General features: G+C 40.3%; 5 protein-coding genes across 8 annotated transcripts in view; 3 read left to right on the forward strand and 2 right to left on the reverse strand.

Annotated features, from left to right (window-relative positions):
* dusp22a (dual specificity phosphatase 22a) overlaps window positions 1-1,108 on the reverse strand; it is a 34,371-nt gene extending 33,263 nt beyond the window's left edge. The window contains exon 1 of one of the 3 annotated variants that reach the window (XM_070445451.1): window positions 793-1,108. Coding sequence is in view for 1 of the 3 variants with exons in the window: in XM_023995613.2 (XP_023851381.1) it covers window positions 793-813 (21 nt within the window). In the remaining 2 variants the exon portion in view is untranslated. The remainder of the gene's footprint in view (window positions 1-792) is intronic. The other 2 variants (XM_024147310.2, XM_023995613.2) reach the window with 2 other exon arrangements.
* Window positions 1,109-1,599: 491 nt separating this feature from the next.
* Window positions 1,600-11,081, reverse strand: cox4i1 (cytochrome c oxidase subunit 4I1). 2 transcript variants are annotated; one of them, XM_023995615.3, is made up of 5 exons: window positions 10,981-11,081; window positions 7,007-7,083; window positions 6,467-6,631; window positions 3,110-3,241; window positions 1,600-1,907 (listed from the first exon to the last, which is right to left on the reverse strand). In XM_023995615.3, the coding sequence occupies exons 2-5, from the start codon at window positions 7,080-7,082 to the stop codon at window positions 1,771-1,773; spliced, it is 510 nt and encodes a 169-aa protein (XP_023851383.1). In that variant the 5' UTR covers window position 7,083; window positions 10,981-11,081; the 3' UTR covers window positions 1,600-1,770. The 2 variants fall into 2 exon arrangements, with proteins under 2 accessions (XP_023851383.1, XP_023851382.1); XM_023995614.3 differs by having other exon boundaries at window positions 10,967-11,057.
* Window positions 8,872-9,738, forward strand: LOC111969454 (histone H3.3A-like). Its single transcript, XM_023995616.2, has one exon. It carries the CDS (start codon window positions 8,960-8,962, stop codon window positions 9,368-9,370), a length of 411 nt encoding a protein of 136 aa, XP_023851384.1. The 5' UTR covers window positions 8,872-8,959; the 3' UTR covers window positions 9,371-9,738.
* Window positions 11,082-12,887: 1,806 nt separating the features above from the next.
* Window positions 12,888-15,433, forward strand: LOC111969455 (ER membrane protein complex subunit 8). The gene is made up of 5 exons (XM_023995618.3): window positions 12,888-13,406; window positions 13,694-13,770; window positions 13,866-13,935; window positions 14,034-14,128; window positions 14,809-15,433. Exons 1-5 carry the CDS (start codon window positions 13,188-13,190, stop codon window positions 14,966-14,968), a joined length of 621 nt encoding a protein of 206 aa, XP_023851386.1. The 5' UTR covers window positions 12,888-13,187; the 3' UTR covers window positions 14,969-15,433.
* A 4,294-nt stretch (window positions 15,434-19,727) lies between these two features.
* Window positions 19,728-21,923, forward strand: gins2 (GINS complex subunit 2). Its single transcript, XM_023995619.2, has 5 exons — window positions 19,728-19,919; window positions 20,247-20,361; window positions 20,520-20,619; window positions 20,761-20,887; window positions 21,181-21,923. Exons 1-5 carry the CDS (start codon window positions 19,830-19,832, stop codon window positions 21,310-21,312), a joined length of 564 nt encoding a protein of 187 aa, XP_023851387.1. The 5' UTR covers window positions 19,728-19,829; the 3' UTR covers window positions 21,313-21,923.
* Window positions 21,924-26,757: the final 4,834 nt, after the last annotated feature.

A 26,757-nucleotide genomic window follows, 5' to 3' on the forward strand; every position in this document is an offset into this window, starting at 1 on the left:
AACTGTKATTTCTCTTTGCTTATTTGAGCTGTTCTTGCCATCATATGGACTTGGTATTTTGCCAAATAGGGCTATCTTCTGTATACCACCCTTACCTTGTCACAATACAACTGATTGGCTCAAACACATTAAGAAGGAATGATATTCCACAAATTAACTTTTAACAAGGCACACCTGTTAATTGAAATGCATTCCAGATGACTACCTCATGAAGCTGGTTGAGAGAATACCAAGAGTGTATAAAGCTGTCATCAAGGCAAAGGGTGACTACTTTGAAGATATATTTTCATTTGTTTAACACTTTTTTGGTTACTACATGATTCCATGTGTTATTTCATAGTTTTGATGTCTTCACTGTTATTCTACAATGTAGAAAATATTACAAAATAAAGACAAAACCTTGAATGAATACATGTGGCCAAACCTTTGACTGGTACTGTATATACAAAACATTTAAACACCCAACGATTGACAGATCACAATACGGGCTTTAAAACAGTCAAAATAGAAGGGCTAAGTGTTTTCTCCATTTGATACCCTAAATCCAAACCTGTATGAGTTATCACGTTATTATATCAAGTGACAGTGTGTGATGAGTAGCATACCCTTTGGTTTTATTCAGGGYACTTCAGCGTTGSATGTAGATGGTTGATGTAAATAACATGACAATCTATTCCGCGCATATCTATGTGCAACGTTCACGGAGGAAGTGTAGCAAGGAAGTGCCTTGCTACAATCAAAAGCCATTGAACAGAACAGCTACATTAATAACAAAAACACAAAGGCCCCTACCTTGTTCATTCCATTCCCCATGTCTCTCGCAGGCGATAACGATTATGAAGAATTTAAAATACAGCTGAGTATTTACGTCTCAATGCAACAACGCAAAATATTGGAAAAGAACATGGACGGACTTTCACTAACATGAAGGGGTGCCAGCGAATGATTGCGAAATGGTCGGTCGGTCACTAGCGAGACCACTTTGCGCCTCTGTAGATCAACATMGGTGTACTTTTGACCGCTTTGTCTACATTGCTTCACAAGACGATCGCCATAATGCTGCTCTGTATGACCTGCGCTCCATAATCCTCTTCCGGGTTTCCCCCGATAAATGATTTCATTGGTACATGGGACCGTAATGCAACCCAGTCCGCGCGGGTTTCGCGATCTCAGAGCTGGAAAGGATTATCAATTCATTCAGTACTACTGCTTTGTACTATGTCCTAAATATATGCATTTGAAGTATTGGAATGATCTGATAGCCTATGCTTTTTTAATTCCTGTAAACCCACAAATGCTTGCCATAGCCCAATCCAGGACTACAGCGTGGATTCCTTAAAAATMGCAACTAAAAACATGGTGCTTTKCAATTTATTGTCCCCAGTACCGTTTTCACACAATTAGAGGCAACAAAACAAATATTGCCAGTTTTAAAAATAGGGAAAACCATGGATGTGGAAATATCACACCTATGCCGTTTATGATGTTCCTTGTACTAGTAAGCCCTACACCTATACCTGACATGTAGGGCCTACTCCTCCAGTGTCATTTAACCATCCACATGGTAGTATAACAGCAAAGTGGAGACATACTATTGGGTAAACATAGGACCTTTATTTTGCTCTATAATACATAACCTTAAGAGGAAGAGACCTTCCAAAACGTACTGACTGAGGTAATGTGGACAATAGATAAATACAGACAAGTAATTGGTATGTTTGTACGTTTGTTGGTGACATGGTATGTAATGTGGTCCACTGGAAGGTTGGTTTACTTCTTCCATTCCTTGTTCTCATAGTCCCATTTGGCTGAGAAGCCCTCKARGGGGTTGATCCTCATGTCCAGCATCCTCTGCACCTCCTTCTCTTTCCATTCTGACTCAAAGGTGGGGGGGACAGGTCCGTACACTGCAGCGAGACAGACAGCTTGTTAGGCTCTGCCTCAAAGTTCACCTATGGACATCTATTCTCTAATAGTCTGTATTGAACATTTATCTACRAAGGTAATTATAATTGAAACATTCTGTTTCACAATACCAACCTGGTTGGTGGTCAGTTACACCAATTATGGTTGAGGCAATACATTGGGCAGAGAAGACACACAACCCATTTATTTGAAGGGGCACTGATGGCCAAATACAGTATTTGAATTATGTCAAATAATATATTGTATAAATATGTCTGAAAATAATATATTGTATATCCATCTCATTGCAAAATAATGCTGACTTATGGCTTTTAACAGGTGGGTGGAAAAACCATTAACATCAACATACACTGAACAAAAATATAAAACGCAACATGTAAAGTGTTGGATCCATGTTTTATGAGATGAAATAAAATAGCCAAGAAATGTTCCACACAAAGCTTATTTCGCTCAAATTTTGAGCACAAATTTGTTTACAGCCCTGTGAGTGAGCATTTATCCTTTGCCAAGATCATCCATCCTCCTGACAGTTGTGGCATATCAAGAAGCTGATTAAACAGCATGATCAATAAAACAGGTGCACCTTGTGCTGGGGACAATAAAAGGCCATTCTAAAATGTGCAGTTTGTCACACAACATAATGTAACAGATGTCTCAAGTTGAGGGAGTGTGCAATTGGCATGCTGACTGRAGGAAGGTCCACCAGAGCTGTTGCTAGAAAATTTAATATCCATCTCTGCCTCCAATGTTGTTTTAGAGAATTTGTCAGTACGTCCAGCCGGCCTCACAACCGCAGACCATGTGTTACCACGCCAGCCCTAGATCTCCACATCCAGCTTCTTCACCTGCAGGATCGTCTGAGGGTGGGTGGGGGGGATGCTGAGGAGTATTTCTGTCTGGAATAAAGGCCTTTTCTGGGGATAAACCTCATCCTGATTGGCTGGGCCTGGCTCCCCAGTGAGTGGGCCTATGCCCTCCAAGGCCCACCCATGGCTGCACCCCTACCCAGTCATGTGAAATCTATAGATTAGGGCCTTATTTATTTATTTCCTTACTTGAACTTTAACTCAGTAAAATCTGAAATTGTTGCGTTGATATTTTTTGTTCAGTATATTACAACTGAATGATCACAGACTCCATCCACAATAAATGTTCTCATTCCTTTTCTTATTAGAAGACATACCAAACTTCCTCTGCCATAGGACAACCAGTCCTGTCATGCCAATAAAGAAGAACATTCCTGCGATAACTGATTTCCACTCCTTTGTGCCCTCGTTCATCTCTGCGAAGCTCTGCTTGAAGCTAATACGGTACACTGTAGGTAAAAAGAAAATGCAAGACTTGTTAGATAACATTTAACACAGCCTAACGGGTAGGGATGTGCATTGCTCCTTACAAGCACGATTCAATATGCATCTAGATACATGGGTTCCGATACAGGAACGATATTTGTAGTTTGAAACGATTTGATTTAATTAGTGGAATGAGTCGATGCGATTAACAAGGGCATGAACACATTCATTTTCCATTCTAAATTAATATCTGATAGTGATGGAGCTCAGGAGCTGAGTTGGATCTGACTGAGCTGACTTCTCTGAGCTGAGTGAACGAACCACGGCTTGTCGTTGCTGTATGATAGAGAAGTATTTCTGCCGTGTGTGTAATGTAATGTGTGAGTTGATCCATAGGGCAGATGGAGCATCTACCACTATCAGATTAGGGGGGGCAATTTATGTCTTGTCCCCACACTGCTATAACTTGTCATATAACAGATACAATTTGAGCTAGTAAAATGTATATATTTATCTTAAGAAATTAGCTTTTACATACATAGCCAATTAATATAACCCAGCTTTAGATTTCACCTCTCAAAAGTGAATGGTATTGACAGTTTGGAACCAGAGCGGCTCTCTTCTCCCGTTCTGACCAGTGCGGCTAGCAAATATGATTGCTGTCCTTGATATGAAATACACCTTTACCCTGTTCATGTAAAAATGACCAAATCCATTAACTGTTTAAAGCAGAACAAAAATATTTTGTATGGTGAACTTGGCAATCGAAAAACCCTAATCAGCAGTTAGATGTGCAATCAGCAAGATGTGAGTTGTGTCCACTCCGGTAGCCTACACAGCACCACATGTCAAACTATTTTCTACAGCGCATTTGGTAACACAAACCAGGTTTCCATCCAACCTTTTAATGCAAGTAAAGTACATGTCAAAACTCAAAAAAGTTATGCCATGCCTGATGGAAAATGTCAGTAAACTTTCAAATGTCGACAAAACAAAATACGCTAGACAAGGTGGGATCCTTTAGTGTCTGTAAATTAATTATGCTTGAAATGTCGGTGGAAACACTTACATGAGCAAATATTGATATAATTGTGGTGAAATCCTGCACAGCGCCTTCACCGTGCGCTGCCACTTTAAGAGCGCATCAGCAGTAAGGAAGGAGGAGATYAAGACAGCTCTTTCAGCTCTCTGGGGAGGAGCTCTTGGGTGGCGCGACAGTTTGATTGTGTGTGCTATGCTGCAGACGTCCTTGTTAATTTTCAGCGTGTGTAGTTTATAAAGTATTTAACTCAATCATCAGTGTGACCGCTCTAGGTCGTGGTTGTTTTCGTTTGGGACCGCACCAGTTATGGATCGCATGGATTAGTAGCAACATTGTTGCGAAGCTTTGACATACAAACCAACAAATCAGACGGTCAGACAGCTGTGGTCTTCCGGCTTGCCGGTGTACTAAGATCTCTTGTTCTCTTTCTCTCCTCTCGTTCCAGTGCTTTACCCTGCAACAGACTTTCTATTTTTTAAATGCACTTCCCGTTGATGTTCATTAGTGTTGGACTATTATTTCCCTGCCAGAAGTATTTGGGTTGACTTTTTAGTTAAAAGGGAGGTTGCTTGCAAGTTGTGGATTGTTATTTCAACTGTATTGAGGCGGGGTGTACTAATGACATGTGGCTGAGAAGATTGTGGACATTTTTACGGCCTTTGTTTTGTGTATGAACACCCCCCACATTCAAACCCTCTACACTCCTCCACTGGAAGATAATACAGATGATTGCAAATCCTCTGTTGACGACTGGGTTCTTTCTTGTAAATTGTTTCTATGAAGTTGCCGTTCAATTGTTCTGCCATTATTATTATTGTATGAGGTATTATTGGTGGGGTTACCCCTGTGCTGTGACGTGGGTTTATATGGTGTGTCTCCTCTTTTCTCTCCACTGGCTATCTGGCAAACAGGCTACACTCGAAGCAGTCTCTTCTGCTGATGTGTGTGGGTCTGGTAGTGGTACTCTCTCTAATCTACTCTTTTCCCTTCGGCATGGTTAATACCTGCCTGGCGCCCGAACAAAATCTTTATATTTACCCCTCTCTAATAAATACCGCTACATAATAACCAGTATATCGAAGTAAACTTGGAGTCACGCAATGACGTGTGATCCTCCCACATTAGGACTTGTCAGAAAAGCATGCAGTTTATGAGGATACAGATGAAATAAGTGAACTTCACAGAGTGGTGAAAGTGCAGGTGATGAGCTTGATGCTACCTCCCAATAAATAGAGTGTCTTATTCTGGTGACATGATCGTTGACGCTTGGCTGCCGTGACAAAAATAATCTCTCTTTTGTCCATAATAATCTCATGTAGGCTATACCCACACTGTGTCTGCGACCTGATGGCTACAGTACATGTGCCAATACCAGAGTGGGTACACTCACTATATAATCAATTTTTTTGTGAGAAAACCATCAGTAGAGTTGAAAATGCGGTGGAAACCCATTTATCTTGTATTTTCTATTCGGTACATGGGAATTTAACCGCAAACGCTATTTTTATGTGCACAACGCCAGCCTTTTATCCTCAACAAGTCAATTGGATGGAAAATTGTGTGAAGAAAATCTGCATATGGTTTTTATGCAGATTTGAGAATATTCCAATTGGATGGAAGCCTAGCTAAATGACCCAGCAAATTACATAGGTTTTATTAATTGAGGGACAACCAATTTAATATTGCAAAAGCCATTTTAAAAACATCTAAATGCTGAAGGTGCTGTGCAGATGTTGCCTACGAATATTAGAACTGGGATAGGGTAGCGCTACCTCTCGTTGGCGCGAGCAGCTGCGTCTCCCGCACTGCGCAGTTATCTGACTTGTAGATCAATATCACATGCAGTTACATGCATAAAAGTGTGATAGGCTGAAGGAGAGGCTGAAGGAGAGGACGCATCAATTCAAACAGATGAGGTATTTTCAGAATAAGGCAAAAAAAAAAAGGCGTAATAAACATTAGCGAACCGATTCGTAACATTTTAATTTGTTCTTACCGATGCATGCTACATATGGATCGGTTTGGGCTCCCACAGACAGATGCACTCACATCTTAAACATTTGAACCGGGGACCGACGCGTATCGGTGAATCATTATATCCCTACTAACAGAACAGATAGGCAAACAATACTTATGTCTTGTTTTGAGTAAGCAAAAAAAACTGACAAATGTCAAGTATTCAACAACAAAGGTGAAAACCACTTACATGCAATCTTCTCCTCATTGGAGAGTGTGGCCCAGGAGCCCTTCTCCTTCTCCTTTAAGGACTTCTGCACTGCATTCAGTTCTGTCACAAACTGGACGTCTGGGAGGGGGTTCTCCCGCCTGTCAAAGTAGGCTGGGAGAGCGTAGTCGTCTACCTTGGCAACACCTGCAGGAAACTCACCATGTTACTACATAGGACTGACACACACAACCAATAAATACATGTATTCAAACCTGCATGGGACCTGCTTAGAAAATATGTGCATACGCAAATACATACTGTGTTGTGTGCCTTTGGGAGCCGCATAACTGCTTTTTCAGTTTACCTAAAAAAAAACTTWAAATCTCTAATTCTACAATAAACTGGTATTGTCTGATTACTGTACATCTCCAAACCATGCTGGTGGTGGTGTATTTTATCCATTGTTAACATTTGTTTGTGTGCCAACTTTTTAGTGGTAGGTACAATTTACAGACGGTGGTTTAAAGGTCCATACCATGAAGGTCAAGTATGTGGTGTGTGCTGCCAACAGTCACTCACCATGTCCCCCACGTACACAGATTGATGTGGAAATGGCACGTTTGCCAACAAGGCTAAGGGCTCTGGTGGCCAGCATTCTGAAAGAAAATAACATGTATGAGAAAACCCTTGATGAAAAATGAATATCGCTAGCTACTAATGTAACAAAACATTACTGACCAACGAATCGCAAAGAGGTTATTCTGATGACATGGAACTATAGCCTAGCGGCTAGCCATCAGGTCTTTGTAAAATAGTTTTTTTCTTAATCAATTTGTCAAAAAATAGCAACTGTTCAACAAAATAATGTATGAAACTGCACGCCTCCCTAATCTGACGTTTAGCAACTAGTTATGGTCACTGCCCAAGCACACATAGCTAGCAACCAGTTTTTGTAACAAATACAAATCTAAGAAACAGAACTGGCAAAATAGGYAAAACTAGCTAGCTACTTAGCTACGTTAACCTAGATAAAGTTACCCAGCTAAAATGTCTACGCTAGAAAGTTGCCTAGCAAACTAAACCTAACTAGCCATCCCATCAGCAGTGGACATTTCAAGCTTCCATTAACCAAACATTTCAATGGTAACATTAGACAGGCTAATAGATAGCTAGCTAACATCTATGTTGAAAATAATGATTTGTTATATTCAACCTAGGCTAACGTTAGCTGAACTAGTACCTGGGCTTGTGGAGGGGATGAATATGAGATTTCCTCCGACGCCCAGGATCCTTCAGTTCAAAGTCCCATTAGCCAGCTCTGCAAACTTTAATTATGCAAAAATGCATTCTGGACTCATCAAAATATGGAGTTTCGCAGAACTACTATCGTTATTACTGATGTTACGCATGGCATGCACTTCCAAAAAAGGTCAACAAAAATGTGTTTTTACTTTGACCTTTAWTGGAAGTACAAACCATGAGTAACGGCAGTAATGACGATAGTTGCTCTATGAAACACCATATATTGTTGTGTACTGAACGTTTTGACATAACATTTGCAGAACTGGTTATTGGGACTTTGAATTGAAGGATCTGGACTTCAGAGGAAATGTCATCATATTCATCATCTCCRCACGCCCAGGTATTGGATCAATTGCAAATTGAATTACGGGGAGTTTCAGGTCCCGGAGTGAACTTAATTGTACACTCGCAAACTCGACTAAAAACGAGGGCTGCAGGGCTTACGTTGCAAACTTCCCTTGCTTGGCTAATCATTTGGATCACCCTCCAAGATTGTGGTTGCGGTTCAAACTCATGAAAAGACATCCTCGTCCACTTACCCTTGCTTTATGCCCTTGGGGGAATCTCGTCACCATCTTGGAGGGCGGTCCAAATGATTAGCCAAGCAACGATAGTTTGCAACGTAAGCCACCTCAGCACTCGTTTTTAGTCGAGTTTGCGAGTGCACAATTATGTTCACTCCGGGCCTGAAACTCCCCATATTTCAATTCGCGACAATTGTACATCCGCTAAGAAAAGTCAGCTAAAACATAAAAACAACAATGGAGAAGTCAACATACAAGTGTAAGTAAAAACTAATGTAAAAAGGTTAGAAATTGTACTACTAATGCACATGACAGCACACACACATCTCGTAAAAGTAATTATGTTTTTGTTTGGTTATCTTTTGGAAATTGTAGAAATAAAACATGTTCCTTCTTCAGAAGTTCCAGCTAGGCAGGCTAACATTAGTTAGATAATTAATTTGATAGCTATCATACAGTAGGCGTAAATTGATAATTATATAGTTAATATAAGTAGACATGCAATCATAATTGACTGTAGCGCGTATAAAGCACCCACAATCTACAGTGGCTGAAAACAATCATCGCAGGATGAACAAGTGACACATTTTTGGGCAAGGGCGGTCCGTTTAAAAATCGTTCCTTCCAGGTGTGAACGCAATAAATAAGGACACGAGATTCATATTTTTAACATTGTCTGTTGTATCAAAGGTGATTTGTAGGAGCCATGGCCCGTACCAAGCAGACAGCCCGTAAATCTACTGGAGGCAAAGCCCCACGTAAGCAGCTGGCCACCAAAGCTGCCTGCAAGATCGCCCCTTCTACTGGTGGGGTCAAGAAGCCCCATCGCCACAGGCCTGGTACGGTGGCCCTGCATGAGATCCGTCGGTACCAGAAGTCCACTGAGCTGCTGATCCGCAAGCTGCCCTTCCAGCGCTTGGTGAGAGAAATCGCCCAGGACTTCAAGAATGACCTGCCTTTCCAGAGTGCAGCCATTGGAGCCCTGCAGGAGGCCAGCAAGGCATACCTTGTTGGTTTGTTTGAGGACACCAACTTGTGCACCATCCATGCCAAGCGTGTCACCATCATGCCCAAAGACATCCAGCTGGCCCGTCGTATCCGTGGGGAGCGCACTTAGATGCCTCCCRAATTTACGTGTCCTCAAGCTGTCTTTCCCTCCCTTCCCATTTTTCCTCGAGTAGCTTGATCCGAATAATGATGTGTTAAAAGTAGTGTGCAGTCTTGTCCCCTGTAGTTCTCTTAGCAGAAGACTTTTAGGGTACTTTGTGTATCTGTTTTGAAGCTGATTGGAGTCACACCTTTAATGTATGTGCAAATCAGCACGGCAAAGGGTGCATGCATGAAGAAGCATCTTGGGCAAGCATTTTCTCCTATTGACGYTGCTATTACATTATTATAACAGGCTTTTCTAATTGATAGACATGCATTGTTTTTTTACATGTACCCTTTCATTTGTTTTTTTACAACTAGTGTTTCTACTGTTTACAGGATTACGATTTGAACAGAATAGTTAATTCTGTTCTGAAATTGATAAATGACATTGATTCAAAACATTGCAAAGGCCTATATGTAGCGTAATGTTTATGTATTTCTCCCATTTTTTATCCAGGTAATATTTAAGTTCCTTTCTCAGGTTGTGATACCCTTTTCTTACTGMTTTTGATTTTAATTTTCTGTAAATTTTTTAAAAGCAGACATTTGTAATATGCAGAATTCTCACAAAATGTGATAAACAGATGTTCCACAAAAAAAAACATGTGTTCCTTCCTCGCCTCTTGCCCTGAAAGTGTACTCGTCAGACGTCATGATACGTCATCAGAGGTGTCCACTTAATTTGAGGGCTGAGGGGATAGTGTGTCTTAAGTGTTTGGACTGCAACCTATGTAATGGTCATTGAGATGCTTTGAAGCCATCGGTCGGCCATATTGGCACTCACAAGTAGGAGCAGTCAGCCATTGGAATGATTGGAATTCTACAGTATTTCAATTAAATGTTTCAAAGACAAAATTGTATGTATTTAAGTATATTCGTTGTTGTACTGGGGACAGTAACATTAGTACTATACAAATATATAATTTTAGGAAATAGTTTTTATTTATTTGTTTCTCGCTTAATGTAAAAGTATGCATGAAGGTGTCTAATAGAATGAACGTGTCAAAAACGAATGTAGAAATTAATAAATGCATTTCTATAGCTTCCAAAATATGTTTTACAATTGAGGAGTACCACCAAGATGACTGCGCAGTGACCTCAATACTGAGGCATCCGGGGGTTATACACACCACTGGCTCAAACGATAACTAGCTAGAAGGCTCACACGCAAGCTAACAATGCTAATCATCGCTAACTGGCGCAAGGTCAAATACATGGCAGACATCCAACATTGTGTAATATTCCTGTTCCGGTCGAAAATCCACAGTAACACTACACATTACTATGAGGAGGAATACCCACAAAACTGACTACATACAGGAAAAGGGCACCTTGCTAACGTTAGCTAGGAAGCTAGCCTAGCCAACCATTGCCTATTTGCCCCTTGTCTTGTCTGCCTCTCTCTTCAATGTCACATCTCTTCACTCCGCTCTCGGAAACATTGACAAATCCATTGCTGATTACACAGCACATGTGTAGCATGTTTATCTTCATTAAAAAAACGATATAATATTTTCTATGACAGCTGTATATCAGACGTCTAATAATTTAGAAAATTCACCCGCAATCTCTTACTTGTTCTCGTTTCGCCAACGCTCCAAAAACCATAAAGGATATGTGATTAACCGGAAATACGTAGCTAGCGCGGGATTATGGGAAACTATGGAAGGTCAATCGGTCATAGTAGTCACACTYTTATATACATATTCAAATATGTTTGTAAAATAATGTGCGTGGTGATTCATTTAGCTGTGCAATTGAATTTGAATTTTTACGACAATGTAGCGAAACTAGTGTTAATTTGCTACCATGTTGCGCAGCATTGGCATTCTTCCTGTCACGCGGTGTGCCCTGATATTAACCAAAATGGTGTATTTGGCCTGCCATACGGTGTGGGATTCAACCAGGGTGTGTGCTACCTTCGTTCCGCCAGCAAGAATAAGCAAGACCTAGCTAGAATAAGGCCTTGACCTCGGAGATTTTCCWTTAAAGTAAAAGTTTCGCAATGAAGATGATGAAAAATAATACAAACGGTTGAAATTCGTAACATTTTATGAGGAAATGTTAGCAGACTTAGAATTTTGTGAAAAAGGAATACAGTTAATCGCCATTATAGCACAAATAATATTATAGCATTGACATTATTGTTAACAGCATTACAAATAATTTTATTTAACCTTTATTTAACTAGGCAAGTCAGTTAAGAACAAATTATTATTTACAWTGAAGGCTGACCAAAAGGCCTCCTGCCAGTGACGTGTGCTGGGATTAAAAATAAATTAAATAAAAAATATAGTACAAAAACACACATCATGAGAAGACAGACAACACAACACTACATGAAGAGATACCCAAGACAACAACATAGCATGGTAGCAACACAACATGACAAAAACATGGTAGCAGCACAAAACAGGGTATGAACATTATTGGGCACAGACAACAGCACAAAGGGCAAGAAGGTTGAGACAACAATACATCACTTAAAGCAGCCACAACTGTCAGTAAGAGTGTCCATGATTGAGTCTTTGAATGAAGAGATTGAGATAAAACTAATGATGACTAAATAGTTATCATGGTAAGAACAGTAATAAATAACAAAACATGATTTATAATGCTACTATTAATACTAATAGTAATAACAATATTAATAATATTACAATAATTATAATAATCAACTTTTGAAAAGACTTGTAAATACCATTCTTAATTAACCCATTTGGTTTGAACACTGTTCAGTACGTTTTTCTTTTTGCATAGTAGTACACAATCCATTCTACTTAGGAGCACTCAAAGTTTCCAAATCCACAGAGTTTACACCCAGAGGAGTGTCGCTGCTCATTTGGTGGGCCTTATAGGGTGGCCCATCAATTTAAATAAAACAGATTTTTCATATTGGACATTGGATTTAAGTTGATGGGCCACACTTTAAAGGCCACCAAATCAGCAGTGATGCTCCTCTGGGTGTAAACTCTGTGTATTTGGAAACTAAATGTGCTCCTGAGTAGAATGACCCCCCTTTTACTGTGACACAATGTACAGATAGGTACAATATGTATGTCCAATATTAACAAACTATTGGATTTAAGATGACGGGCCACTCTAAGTGCTGCCAAATGAACAGCAACACTCCTCTGGGTGTAAACTCTGTGTATTTGGAAACAAGAAGTGCTCCTGAGTAGAGTGGAATCCCCTTTTACTGTGACACAACGTACAAATACTTTTGTAAGGTGCAATAAATGAGTACACACACAAAAAACATTGATGACCATTTAGGCTTTAAAATATAAACATATCAACAAATAAATGACAATGTCTTATATAATTACTTWAAATTATTCTTTGTATGATAAGTAGTATACAATATATCGATAATTGTGCACATTTTCCATAATTTTAATAAGTATACAAGGCTGGATTTTTATTCTGAAGGATTCCAAATATCCGTGACCCAGAAGTACTTAGTTATTCTTGCCTGTTTCACAGCGGTGTGTGTGTAGTATAGTACCGGTGCAAACCACCAGAGAGAAGCCAAGCAGAGTGAATTTGTAGTAGGATATAACGCTATCGTCGTGACCAACATACATCACTGCACTGTAACATTCACGAAAAGTGACCTTAATGTAGGTAGCTAGTTATAAGAGACTCGATTACCGTGGTCAACCTGGCGGAGCTGTCACTGTCTCTCTGTTGTATCGGGTATGAAATCCGTTGGCTAGCTGTCAAGCTAGCAGTCTCCAGACCATCCTTGTACAATTAGCTAGTTTAGTGTTTATCTCGGAATGAGAATGAGTATTAAATTGACAACTCAGGCTTATTGCAAGATGCTTTTGCATGCTGCTAAATATCCTCATTGCGCCGTGAACGGATTACTGGTTGCTGAGAAACAGAAGGAGAAGAAAAAAGACAGCCACTCCACTCCAATCCTCTGTGTGGATTGTATACCACTATTCCACGGCACACTTGCATTGGCACCTATGCTGGAAGTGGCACTTACATTGGTGAGTGAATTGATCGTCTTTATCTTCTATTCACATCATGTTTATAAAATATTCATGTTACTCCATTGCATGTTCACCACAGCAAGTTACTGGGGCTGTTGAAGTAGAAGTGCATTTAACAGCTGTCAATCCTGCTGACACGTCAAGCTAAACTCAACATCATAGTGAAGGAAGTTTCTGATGAACTTGTCCATTGGTGGAGTTTATCAGAAACTTCCTTCACAGTGGTGTTGAGTTCAGTCAGCTAGTCAAACAAGCTAATCATTTTTTTCTTTCCCCACTTCCAGATTGACACGTGGTGTAAAGAGAACAAATATGTCATAGCTGGGTATTACCAAGCCAACGAGCGCACAAAGGACTTCAGGTAACAATATTTTGATACAGGATCCCTTTCAAGCTCTGTGGAGAGTTGTGTTGATATGATACACAATGTACTCTGTCTTCTTTTGACTCCCACAGACCTAACCAGGTTGCTGAAAAAGTTGGGGCCAGGATTGCAGAGAACTTCAGCGAAGCAGCAATGATTATGGTAATCCTCTATTAGCCGTCCAGTATCAGATCTGCCACAATACTGAATTCAGTAATGTACACTGACCACTGTATCTCTAATAATGTTGTGTTCCTCAGGTGGACAGCACCAGATTCACCATGGGCTGCTATGAGCCCATATTAGCCATCTATGACCACCATGAAAACAAGTGGAAATGCAGGGACTGTAATGCGTAAGTGTTCCTGAGCTTTCCTAATATGTAATGTGGGCTAGATATATCAAAGTTACTGAACAGCCATTTATCCAAATAGATTTGGACATGCAGACATTTGACAGTCTTAACTGCTATACGATATACACAGGCTGTCGACCTCTCAGAGATCCTATAKAATTACTGATTGGATCAAAAATGAGTTCTATATGTAATTATATGGTCAGCCTTGCATACCGCATTGCAACACTGCAGCAGTTTTAGACTTGTGGAAGCATCATTTCTTGATCGGTGTCTTATTCCTGTCCAAAGAAAAAGATWTGGAACTACATGGTATACTATATCTGTTAGTGAAATAGAACCTAGTGTGGTAGATATTTATTTTACTATTATTATCTATCCTGATGCCTAGTCACTTTACCCTGCCTTCATGTACATATCTACCTCAAATACCTCGTACCTCTGCACATTGATCTGGTACTGGTACTCCCTGTATATTGCTCCATTCTTGTGTATTTTAATTTATTCCTCGTGTTACTATTTTATTTTTAAACTCTGCATTGTTGGGAAGGGCTCGTAAGCGAGCATTTCACTGTGAAGTCTACACCAGTTATATTTGGCGCTTGTGACAAATGCAATTTGATTTGTGATTCTCGAAGGTGGAGCTGAGGTTCTGGAGTGTTGGTTTGTGTGTGTTCCAGGGACTGCTTTGAGGACTGGTGTGAGGCTCAGAAGATCACGTCGGCTCTGCTGGAMGGCAGGTCCTACGAGAGCCTGATCGACTTCGACAATCACCTAGACGACCTCAGGAATGACTGGACCAACCCTGAGATCAACAAGTCTGTGCTGCACCTGTGCTAAGCCTTCCAGTCGAGTGACTGCACTGCACTAGACAAAGACATTGCGGCCAAAACGGCGTTGGACGTGCTAATACTACTGTAGCGCAGGAATGCTGAATGCTAAGTCTTTGTTCCTAGTGAATTGCTCTCACAGGGAAGAGAGCTTTCGGAGCACTGGCCAGTCTATTTTAATGGGCAAGCAGGACACAGGTACCATTGGGATCTTTGATCCCATAGTAGGGAGGATCAAGACCTTGGTGTCATTCAATGCAAGGTGTTAATTTTCTTTCTCATGGTTTTTGTATGCTAATAGTTAATGAAGATGTATGTGTAATTCTGAATGGTGGGGAAACATGAATATCATTTATTTTGACTTATTGAATACTTTAGGTTCTTCAGAAATAGTAGTGTTACAGAGATGATAGACATTATAAATTATTGTTCTGAGATGTGACTTATTGAAATATTACAGGATTGTAATCAATGAGATATGTTGTTTTATTTCACTACCTATTAAGTCTTAATGTTTATATTCTCAGAACTGTTTTCCTCCTGTTTTTCTTATAAGAGATAGCTTAGTATTTATTTGTTAAAAGATGATCTGATTATTCTTTACTTTAATTGCTGAAATAAATTATGTTATTGGATAGGTAATAAACTAAGTCACTCGGGATAAAAGCATATCCATGTTATTATTATTGATTAATTATATATTTCAGGTTGAATTAAGATAAGTCTAAATAAAATTATTTGAGGTTTTGATATATTAAACCTTTTTGTAAAAAAAAAAAAATCGACAGAATGTACAAATAAAATGTAACTTTTCAGATATTGTGCATGTTTTTAATGCCTTTTTCTAAAATCACTCCCTTACTCTAGTGCTGCCCTACACACTTGAGGGATCCATAGATCTGAATGAGTTGAGTGTTAAATTTAGGATGCAGTGTTCCATCACTTTGGGTTGAGACAGCATACAGTGGATATTAATGGAGTCACCCTATGGGACTCCCGGTCACGGCCGGTTGTGACACAGCCCGGGATCAAACCCGGGTCTGTAGTGACGCCTCAAGCACTGCAATGCAATGCAGTGCCTTAGACCGCTGCACCACTCGGGAGGCCGGAAAATACTTTCCAATCTATGAGGGTCCATCAAGACAAGATATAGAAGCTGAAACAGTATAGAAAAGTTCATTCTAAACCATCTCTGGTAGAAGTAAGGGGCCATGACAAATGGTATGGTGAAAAACTGATTCCTGAAAGAGCACATACCCCGAAGAACTTTCCATAACCTGAGAATATGATGGAACTACTACCATAGGGCCCCATTCCGACAGGAAATGATCAGGAAAGCCTTTCTTACACACGCCTTTCCTAAGCACTTCTCAGTAGTTAGTAATCAGACTTACCCAGTGCTTGGACTGAAATAGGTGTCCGTACTCATTTTGGGTGCCATTACTGTTTACATTTAGGTGCAGGAGCTCCACAATACTTTTGAACTAATATTCTGTAAGCGAAACAGGAGCTTAAGCAGTAGAACATTTGAGGTGGTTCCCTTGCATGTGCTGAATACATTTGGCCAACAGATTTTCTTGTGGAGTTTTCATTCAATAGGATTTATAGTACATTTATCTTAAGCCATCCCTTTAAATATGGTGTACCTTTAATTAGAATTTTGTAGACAGACTAGGAAACATAGAGAGAAGGGACTCAGAATACAGGGATCAATGAAAGATTCCACCGTTTCAGCACCAACTGGTAGATTTTAMGGTTAGGAAAGTATGTATGAATCATTAATAAAACAGGTTTGGAGAGCCTTTATGCACAAAATATATTGATGAATCGAAAATAGTGGTTTGTTTCATCCTGAAAGTTGTCAAATTCGAGTTTAAACCACTAAATATTGGAAGGTGGAAAAAAGCAGACAATAAGTGTTGAACAACAGTCATATTAATCTACCCTAATCCTCACTAATCATGGAACTGTATGACAATGGGTATGTGTGGTCTGAGTTCCATAATTATTCTAATAGGCTASATGTCCCACACTATTGCACAACATTACCCTAATATGATCCACACATTTTTTACTRATTTTACCTTTATTTAACTAGGCAAGTCAGTTAAGAACAAATTCTTATTTTCAATGACGGCCTAGGAACAGTGGGTTAACACAACATGACAACAACATGGTAGAAACACAACATGGTAGCAGCACAAAACATGGTACAAACATTATTGAGCACAAACATCAGCACAAAGGGCAAGAAGGTAGAGACAACAATACATCACGCAAAGCAGCCACAACTGACATGATTGAGTCTTTGAATGAAGAGATTGAGATAAAACTGTCCAGTTTGAGTGTTTGTTGCAGCTCGTTCCAGTCGCTAGCTGCAGCAAACTGAAAAGACGAGCGACCCAGGGATGTGTGTGCTTTGGGGACCTTTAACAGAATGTGACTGGCAGAACGGGTGTTGTATGTGGAGTATGAGGGCTGCAGTAGATATCTCAGATAGGGGGGAGTGAGACCTAAGAGGGTTTGATAAATAAGCATCAACCAGTGGGTCTTGCGACAGGTATGCAGAGATGACCAGTTTACAGAGGAGTATAGAGTGCAGTGATGTGTCCTATAAGGAGCATTGGCGGAAAATCTGATGGCCAAATGYTAAAGAACATCTAGCCGCTCGAGAGCACCCTTACCTGCCGATCTATAAATGATGTCTCCGTAATCTAGCATGGGTAGGATGGTCATCTGAATCAGGGTTAATTTGACAGCTGGAGTGAAAGAGGCGCAATTACAATAGAGGAAACCAAGTCTAGATTTAACTTTAGTCTGCAGCTTTGATATGTGCTGAGAGAAGGACAGTGTACCGTCTAGCCATACTCTCAAGTACTTGTATGAGGTGACTACCTCAAGCTCTAAACCCTCAGAGGTAGTAATAACACATGTGGGAAGAGGGGCATTCTTCTTACCAAACCACATGACCTTTGTTTTGGAGGTGTTCAGAACAAGGTTAAGGGTAAAGAAAGCTTGTTGGACAGTAAGAAAGATTTGTTGTAGAGCATTTAACACAAAATCCGGGGAGGGGCCAGCTGACGGTATCATCTGCATATAAATGGATGAGAGAGCTTCTTACTGCCTGAACTATGTTGTTGATGTAAATTGAGAAGAGCGTGGGGCCTAGGATCGAGCCTTGGAGAGCTCCATTGGTGACAGGCAGTGGCTGAGACAGCAGATTTTCTGACTTTTTACACTGCGCTCTTTGAATGAGGTAATTAGCAAACCAGGCCAAAGACCCCTCAGAGACACCCATACTCCTTAGCCGGGACACAAAAATGGAATGGTCTACCGTATCAAAAGCTTTGGCCAAGTCAATAAAAATAGRAGCACAACATTACTTAGAATCAAGGGCAATGGTGACATCATTAAGGACATATAAGGTTGCAGTGACACATCCATAACCTGAGCGGAAACCAGTTTGCCTACCATAGAGAATACTATAGACATCAAGAAAGCCAGTCATTTGATTGTTGACAAGTTTTTCCAACAGGGCAAAATAGAAATAGGCCTGTAACAATTAGGATCAGCTTGATCTCCCCCTTTAAATAAAGGACGAACTGTGGCTGCCTTCCAAGCAATGGGAACCTCCCCAGAAAGGAGAGACAGGTTAAAAAGGTCGGAGATAGGCTTGGCGATGATAGGGGCAGCAACCTTAAAGAAGAAAGGGTCTAAACCATCTGACCCAGATGTTTTTTTGGGGTCAAGTTTCAGGAGCTCCTTTAGCACCTCGGACTCAGTGACTGCCTGCAGGGAGAAACTATGAGGCGGGCAGGGGAAAAAGAGGGAGAAGCATCGGGGATACTCGTATTAGAAGGGGTGGGAGATGAGGAAATGTTGGACGGGCAAAGAGGCATGGCTGAGTCAAATAGGAATCCTGACTTAATGAAGTGTTGATTAAAGAGCTCAGCCATGTGCTTCTTGTCAGTAACAACCACATCATCAACATTAAGGGACARGGGCAGCTGTGAGGAGGAAGGTTTATTCTCCAGGTCTTTAACCATTTTCCAGAACTTCTTGGGGTTAGACTCAGAGAGAACTTCTCCTTAAAGTAACTAACTTTGGCCTTCCGGATAGCCTGAGTGGACTTATTTCTCATTTGCCTGAACGAGAGCTAGTCAGCCTGATTATAACATTGACATTATTGTTAACAGCTTTAAAAATAATGATTACTAAATAGTTATCATGGAAATAACAGTTAGAAATAACAAAACGTTATTTTTAATGGTAGTATTAATAATACTAGTAATAACAATATGAATAATAATATAATTATAATAATTATAATAATCATCTTTAGAAAACACTTTTAAATCCCATTGTTAATTACCCCATTCGTATTGAACACTGTTCAGTACGTTTTTCTTTTTGGACATATCTCCGCCACACCTTAATTTCTTAGCTCTCCAGCCGGAACTAATAGCGGGTTGAATAGAATCAAGGTCAGCATACACATAGATAGAAAAGTGCATAAAAAGAGAATTAGCCTACATTCCATTTACGCACGTTTAACTCGGGTCGGAATCGACCCCAAATTGTTTATGAAACCCATCCAATTATTTCAGATGGCTACATGAAGTGTTGTTTCTCTCTGCAGGTCTTTCTCTACGGTCTCTGTCCATGTTGTGGGTCTGTGCCTCTAGTGTGGGTAAATACTGCCACCCAGTGACGATTGTATGCAATTGACTGATTTGGAGAGGAGGCGGGACTTCCGCGTTTGAAGTGACACTACTCTGAATATTTCGCGGGAACTTGCGAAAACGTCGATACTATAGGCACTGTTGCTGCGGAGATAACGTTACACGTAAAACGATAAAAGTAAGGTTATAATGGACCCTTCTGAGGTCGAATTCCTTGCCGAGAAGGAGGTAGTGAAGATTATCCCCAATTTCAGTCTTGACAAAATCTACTTGATCGGGGTGAGTTGGTTAACGTCTTTAGCATAGCTAACCAGTTTCTTGTTTAGTTACGACGTTAGCCTAGCTTGCTAGCTAGCTAGGCTATTTGTTCTGGCCTGATCACGGATGTTGTTTAATAACTAGCTAATTCATAACTACTAGCTAGCTACATTAATACATACCACAGTCATTTACTAGCCATCTAGCTAGCTAGCTGGCTACACTCCAGACTCCCATGTTTTTATGCCAGATCCTTGGGGATGGCACATGGCTAACTAGCTAACGCGTTACTGATACTGTACGTTTGTTTACATTCTGTATGACTCAGAAGTGGATTTCTGTCTCCAGGGTGATCTTGGTCCTTTTAACCCAGGGCTACCTGTCGACGTGCCTGTGTGGCTGGCCCTCAATCTGAAACAGAGGCAGAAATGCAGGATAGTGCCACCAGAGTGGATGGATGTAGGTAAGTTAAGGAGACAGGTGTCTCTGAGGGTTTATCATAATCCTGGTTAAATATCAATATGTATAAATTATGTATGTTAATATATTCTCTACAAAGATGGTACTTCTACTTAAACCATTGTCAGAGCTGAACTTCTTTATTTTTTCACATGTGTGAAGAGAAACTGGAGGAGATAAGAGAGCTAGAGAGGAAGGAAGAAACATTCACCCCTGTCCCCAGTCCATACTACATGGAGCTGACCAAGCTGCTACTCAACCAGTCAGTATCATCCTACACTTCCTAACTTTAAGCTTGGATATATTGTCTTAGTTTGGATATAGCTATTGATTTATAATCTGACTGGAATTGGAAGGTGTGTTCAAGCTGTTGTCATATCCATATATCCCTGTTTCTCTGCAGTGCATCTGATAACATTCCCAAAGCGGATGAGATCCGCACACTGGTGAAGGACATCTGGGACACGCGCATCGCCAAGCTCCGCCTCTCTGCTGACAGCTTCATCAGCCAGCAGGAAGCACACGCCAAGGTATCAATCAATCACAGAGGCAGTTCGATTATAACCTGGGGACACCGGGTTATGGCCCGTCATTTGACCGGAAAAACCGACAAGGGCGTACCTCCCTGCTCAAATGGAACAGTAGTCAGCGCCACCGGGTCATATTGTCAACAAGGCAGCATGATAGACGTGGCATTAATATGTTGATAGAAGTAAAGTATAGTTAGATGAATGCATCTGTCTATGAACTTTGTGTAGAAACATTATTTCTTCCCTTATTTACATTCTCCTTTTCATCTCCCTCTCCATCTTTCCCTCTCCAGCTGGACAACCTGACTCTGATGGAGATTAACACGACACGGTCGTTCCTGCTGGACACTCTCAACTGCATGTATAAGCTGCGCTCCAACTTGCAGCCCGGCTCCAGTGGGGGCAAAGCCCAGGACCACCACTGATCTGTATTTACGGACTAGACCTGCGCCGCAGCCTCTCCTTCTCCTCCAAGATGGAGCAGACTTAGGCCCAGCTTTACTAAGCATTTGCACCAGCTGCAAAGTAAAATAAAATCTGCAATACGGAGAACGCGGATGGAATCATGGAATCCAGACATTAAATCAGAATTCAACAAAATTCGAAAATGCATTGAACTTAGTAGGGAATCTTATTGAACATTAATTAGCCCAAGTTTATCATAAGGCATGAACAGAATGCGTCAGTGATTTGTATTTCCTGCTACTTTCTGAAGAGTACATTTCTGATGTGGTTTAATCATTCTTGTGGACTTTTCTATTAAAAGTGTTGTTTTTTTGAGTGAAAACACGAAACCRGGAAAACAAAATGGAAATTTAGAAAAACATCTAATGGAATCAGGCAAAAAGTAAAACCGATTTTATAGGGCCTTAAGTCTGGTCCAAGTGAAGACAGAGCTGACCAGCAGATCTTTTGAAGTGGGAGCCCTTATCTGAAGTTGTCATGCCACAACTATCTGTTTCCTTAGTACAATGTGTTATCTCATTGGATTTGTTTCGGCAGTCCTCTTCAACAGGTCATGGACTCCCTGGAGGAAACGCCCTGCTTTGGTCTGGCTGATCCATGTATGGTTGGACTTTTCCCCCAAAAATCTGGGTTGATGTCTTTTAAAATATTTGTATAAATGTCATGCTTAATAGAGGTAGCAGTGATGGTTTAGAGATAGATACCTTGTGTAACAGGTTTCTATCCATGTATGATTCTGAATAGACTGGTAAGTCTAGTTTGAGGAAGAGGAACAACATAATGTTATGGACGGAGGGGGGCAGGCCTACATTGGGAAATCAAAGAAGCAACATGCGGAACGTTATAACATGTTATGTTTCAGTATGTGTAATTAAAATATGTATATATTTTTGTTAAGTGTGTGTTGTGACAAAGTACATCCCCTTATGTTAGGCCAGGGGACACCTCATAACCCACATTTCTACATGTATGCCCCTCTGGATACTTAAGACAGTTGCATGTACACTCTTTATGTGTATTCTGACCTTGAATTTAAGCTTGAGAATAGCATGCTAATCATAACCGCTATTCGTTTGGGGTGGCGATTAAAGAAATGAAGGTGTGGTGGAGGTGTGTCTACAGATACGCTGTATTCTACACTGTTTTTAAAAAACTTAATTCCCTCATTATTCTACCTCCATTACGCATGATAAAACTAATAAGACCGAGCACCCTGTCGGTTTCCAATAATACCATCCTCCATGCACTGCAATTTACAGATTGATAAGAGCTAGCTTAATGAGTAAACCGTTTGGATAATGGGATTGTAGTTAGAAATGACAGTTGTTTTAGATCTATTTTACCTTATAATCACTGGAAACAAAATGTGAAACCAGTCGTATGGCAGAAAACTGAAGCATATCAGCTTTCCCAGTTAAGTTTATTAAAGTTGAGCTGACAGCTGTTTCGCTATGGCTGTAGTCATGAAGTTAGCAAGAGGGCAATATTTTATTAATCTAGCTATGACCTTAGGCTTTCATCTGAGGAAAAAACACTTTTCAACCCATATGATCTAGCACACAACGAAAGTATAATAAAACCGATAGAAATGTAAAAAAATTGGGAATTAAGTATTTCTGTCTGTAATAAAGCCCCTTTGTGTGGAAAAAAAATAATTCTGGTTGGCTGGGCCTGGCTGCCAAGTGGGTGGGCCTATGCCCTCCAAGGCCCACCCATGGCTGCACCCCTACCCAATCATGTGAAATCCATAGATTAGGGTCTAATTCATTTATTTCAATTGACTTATCTCCTTATATGAACTGTAACTCAGTAAAAACTTTGAAGTTGTTGCATGTTGCGTAAAATTTTTGTTCAGTATATTTAGATCCGCCTACTCTAGATAAATTCAGTGATTGCTTTGCCATGTCTGTGCCATGAAGCAGTCCAGCTGGATATATGTTTTTACTAAGGACTGCTTCTTTGACATGATGTCGCAGTCAGTAAGTGAAAGTAAAGATACCTTAATAGAAAATTACTCAAGTAAAAGTGAAAGTCACCCAATAAAATGCTACTTGAGTAAAAGTCTAAAAGTATTTGGTTTTAAATATACTTAAGTATCAAAAGTAAATGTAATTGCTATAAATCATTTCAAATTCCCTATATTAAACAAACTAGATGGCACAATTTGTTTTAATTTATTTATGGATAACCAGGAGCACACTCCAACACAGACATAATTTACAAACAAAGTATTTGTGTTTAGTGAGTCTGCCAGATTAGAGGCAATAGGGATGACCAGGGATGCTCTCTTGATAAGTGTGTGAACTGGACCATTTTCCTGTCATGCTAGCCGTTCAAAATGTAATGAGTACTTTTGAGTTTCAGGGAAAAACTGAAACAAGTTTGTAGAGTCACAAGCTTGATATAGTCATTGCGTGCTAGGAATATGGGACCAAATACTTAACTTGACTAAATTGAATACACTATAAGTGAATTTCTCAGAATACTTATGACGCCTTCAAATGGGGGGACTAGATACATAAAGTGCTTTCATTTATAAACGGTATAACAGATATGTATGAAAATACCCTCAAATAAAAGGTGACATTCTGTACTGTCACCTCATAGAAAACATTTGATCTCAAATCCAAAATGCTGGAGTATAGAGCCAAATGAAAAGTTTTAGCCAGTCTATGTCCAAATAACTGTGTTCAGTACTTTGCCTCAGCGTATGCATTCTACATAAAATGTCTAGTGTTGCAGTGTTTGTCAGTGTAAACTGACACGATTTCATGTAATAATGTCCTCACAAAAATATGGTTTGCTGCAGGAGAATTACAGTCCTTGATAGCGCTAGTAAGGACAACACACCTATCCACCGACAGAACTAGTATGAGTCTTCCGCCCTGGTAAGACCATTGGAATAGAATCCTACAGGTTTTATTATTAACAATGTTGTGTAGCCTTTCTATTTACTGACAGAATAGATGTTACACCTCAGGAAATGTTTTTCATGTGGGACTGGGCAGCCCTCTCGCATGTTGCACAGTTCCTAAGAAATGATAGAGTGGAGAATCAGACCTCAGCCGACTTGAGAAATGTCATCCACCCACAGAAAAGTCCTTCTTCTTCCATCTCTGGTTAACCCACGCAATGACTACTGTTGTTCAGGTTGAATTAATCATATTAAATATGAATACATGTATATCTTGTCACATTATAGCCTATATAGAGGTTGTTATTCAAGTGCGTAGCCAGAATGGTCCCAGAAGCATAGCATCCGGGACCTTCCCGGAAGAGACCATTCTGGCTATGCTTTCGGGGACCCTTCTGGCTATGCTTCCAGGACCATTATGGCTAGATGTGATAACCTCCCCTCATGTATAAAAAAGGTGGCGTAGTACATGCAATGCTTTATTATATGTAATATTATTTCACCCTTCCCCCTCGCGGCGAGTCAGCCCCAGGTTTTCAGGGCTGAGCCCTGAATGTTCTGAAACTCTAATGACGCCTCTGTTCAGGTTAGTATAGACGGGTTCTTTAGCAACACAACCGACGCGTGGGAGCTATGGGGCAAAACAGACAGAGCTGACTAAGAATTAAAAAATATATATATTTGGCATTTTTTAATGAATATTCAGATAATGACAAGACAATGGTAAAGCAGAACACACCACTGAGTCCGCTACCAAAATCAAACCCCCCCCCCCAACCCCCATGCTCATATTAGAGCGCCCACCCTCAAAAACTAGACTGAAAGCAGGCATGATGATACAATTGAATTAATATAATCAAAATAGTAAAAATAAAAAAAATACCAAAATATGTAATACAAACAAAGTAAAAAAAAAAAAAAATGAAATAACTATACAAATTCTCTAATTTGGTTTGGTTTATGAGTTGTGAATTAGCTGGTCCATGTCTTCTCTACAAACGATAGGAAAAGGTTGCTAGATATTATACATATGCAGTCCCTCTTGTAATCTTGACAGATCTCAATACCTTAAACGATGTTAAGTAAATAAGAGTAGCGTATTTTCTTCTAGCTTGCAGATGTGGCATAAACTTTCCTTTTATCAAGATGGTTAAAGTAAGGAGGAAAACCATCCTTCAACTTAAATAGTAGAAGACGTTCTAGCTTTGAAGAGTAGTAATTATGCCAGCATGTGCCATAGAACTGTTTAGAGCCTGGTGACCCTCCGTACTTAGGTCCGTGTGGTGCCACTGCATAGAACTGTTAGAGGGGTTCTCCTTGTGGTGCCCACTCCATAGAACTGTTGAGGGGCCTCCTGTGGTGCCACTCCATAGAACTGTTGAGGGGCCTCCTGTGGTGCCACTCTTAATTATGCAGTAAAGGCAMAAGGTTCTATAGGTCTCTCCAGTATCTTAGAAAAGGTTWAAAAAATTGATATCCAGAAATCTGTCCATTTCGGCCATGTCCAAAACATGTGTAATAAAGTAGCAGGAGCCTGTTTACATCGGTCACAAGTGGGATCTATTTCTGGTCTAATCTTGGCTCATTTTGACCAATGGGGCTGGCTAAGATTGTTGACAGCATGTAAACTATACTTCATCTCCAATATTTATTGAAAACATAAATACACTTACACAAAAGCACTTGTTGTCTCTCAAATATATCTTTACAGTTGTTGCCATATTGGCAAAGATGTGGCAACAGTCAAAACACCTAAAAAAACAAGACATGGTATCAAGAACAAGTTAAAACTAGCTGAAACGAGCCACCTACGATTCCACACAAGGCAGCTTATTGTCATTGTTSCTAGCTATCAGGCAACAACACATGGACTTCTGCCCCATTGAAGCGTGCACATCGTTTTCCTTACGTTGTCAGCTAACCTTATAACGACACAGGGCGAGACCCAGATGCAGACACAGGAGGCAGATGGTTCGAGTCTCTGATATTTATTGAAATACAAGGGGCAGGCAATTGGCAGGTTTGGGGACAGGCAGAAGTTCATAAACCAGGTCAGAGTCTGAAAGGTACAGTGGGGCAGGCAGGCTCGAGGTCAAGGCAGGTAGAATGGTCAGGCAGGCGGGCTCAGTGTCAGAGCAGGCTGAATGATCAGGCAACCGGGCTCAGCGTCAGGGCAGGCAGAACTGGTCAGAACCGGGAGGGCTAGAAAAACAGAGACTAGGAAAACAGGAGCACGGAAAAACACGCTGGTAAGCTTGACAAGACAAGACAAACTGGTAACAGACAAACAGAGAACACAGGTATAAATACACTGGGGATAATGAGGAAGATGGGCGACACCTGGAGGGGGGTGGAGACAAGCATAAAGACAGGTGAAACAGATCAGGGTGTGACAAACCTGTCTATAGAGATATCTGTAAGCCTACACTACTGCCTCAATAAAACTAATTTTATTCATTAAAATAAGCAGTCACACTTTACTGTAATTTTT

Source organism: Salvelinus sp. IW2-2015, linkage group LG10 (assembly GCF_002910315.2).
Source record: "Salvelinus sp. IW2-2015 linkage group LG10, ASM291031v2, whole genome shotgun sequence".
Taxonomy (NCBI): domain Eukaryota; kingdom Metazoa; phylum Chordata; class Actinopteri; order Salmoniformes; family Salmonidae; genus Salvelinus; species Salvelinus sp. IW2-2015.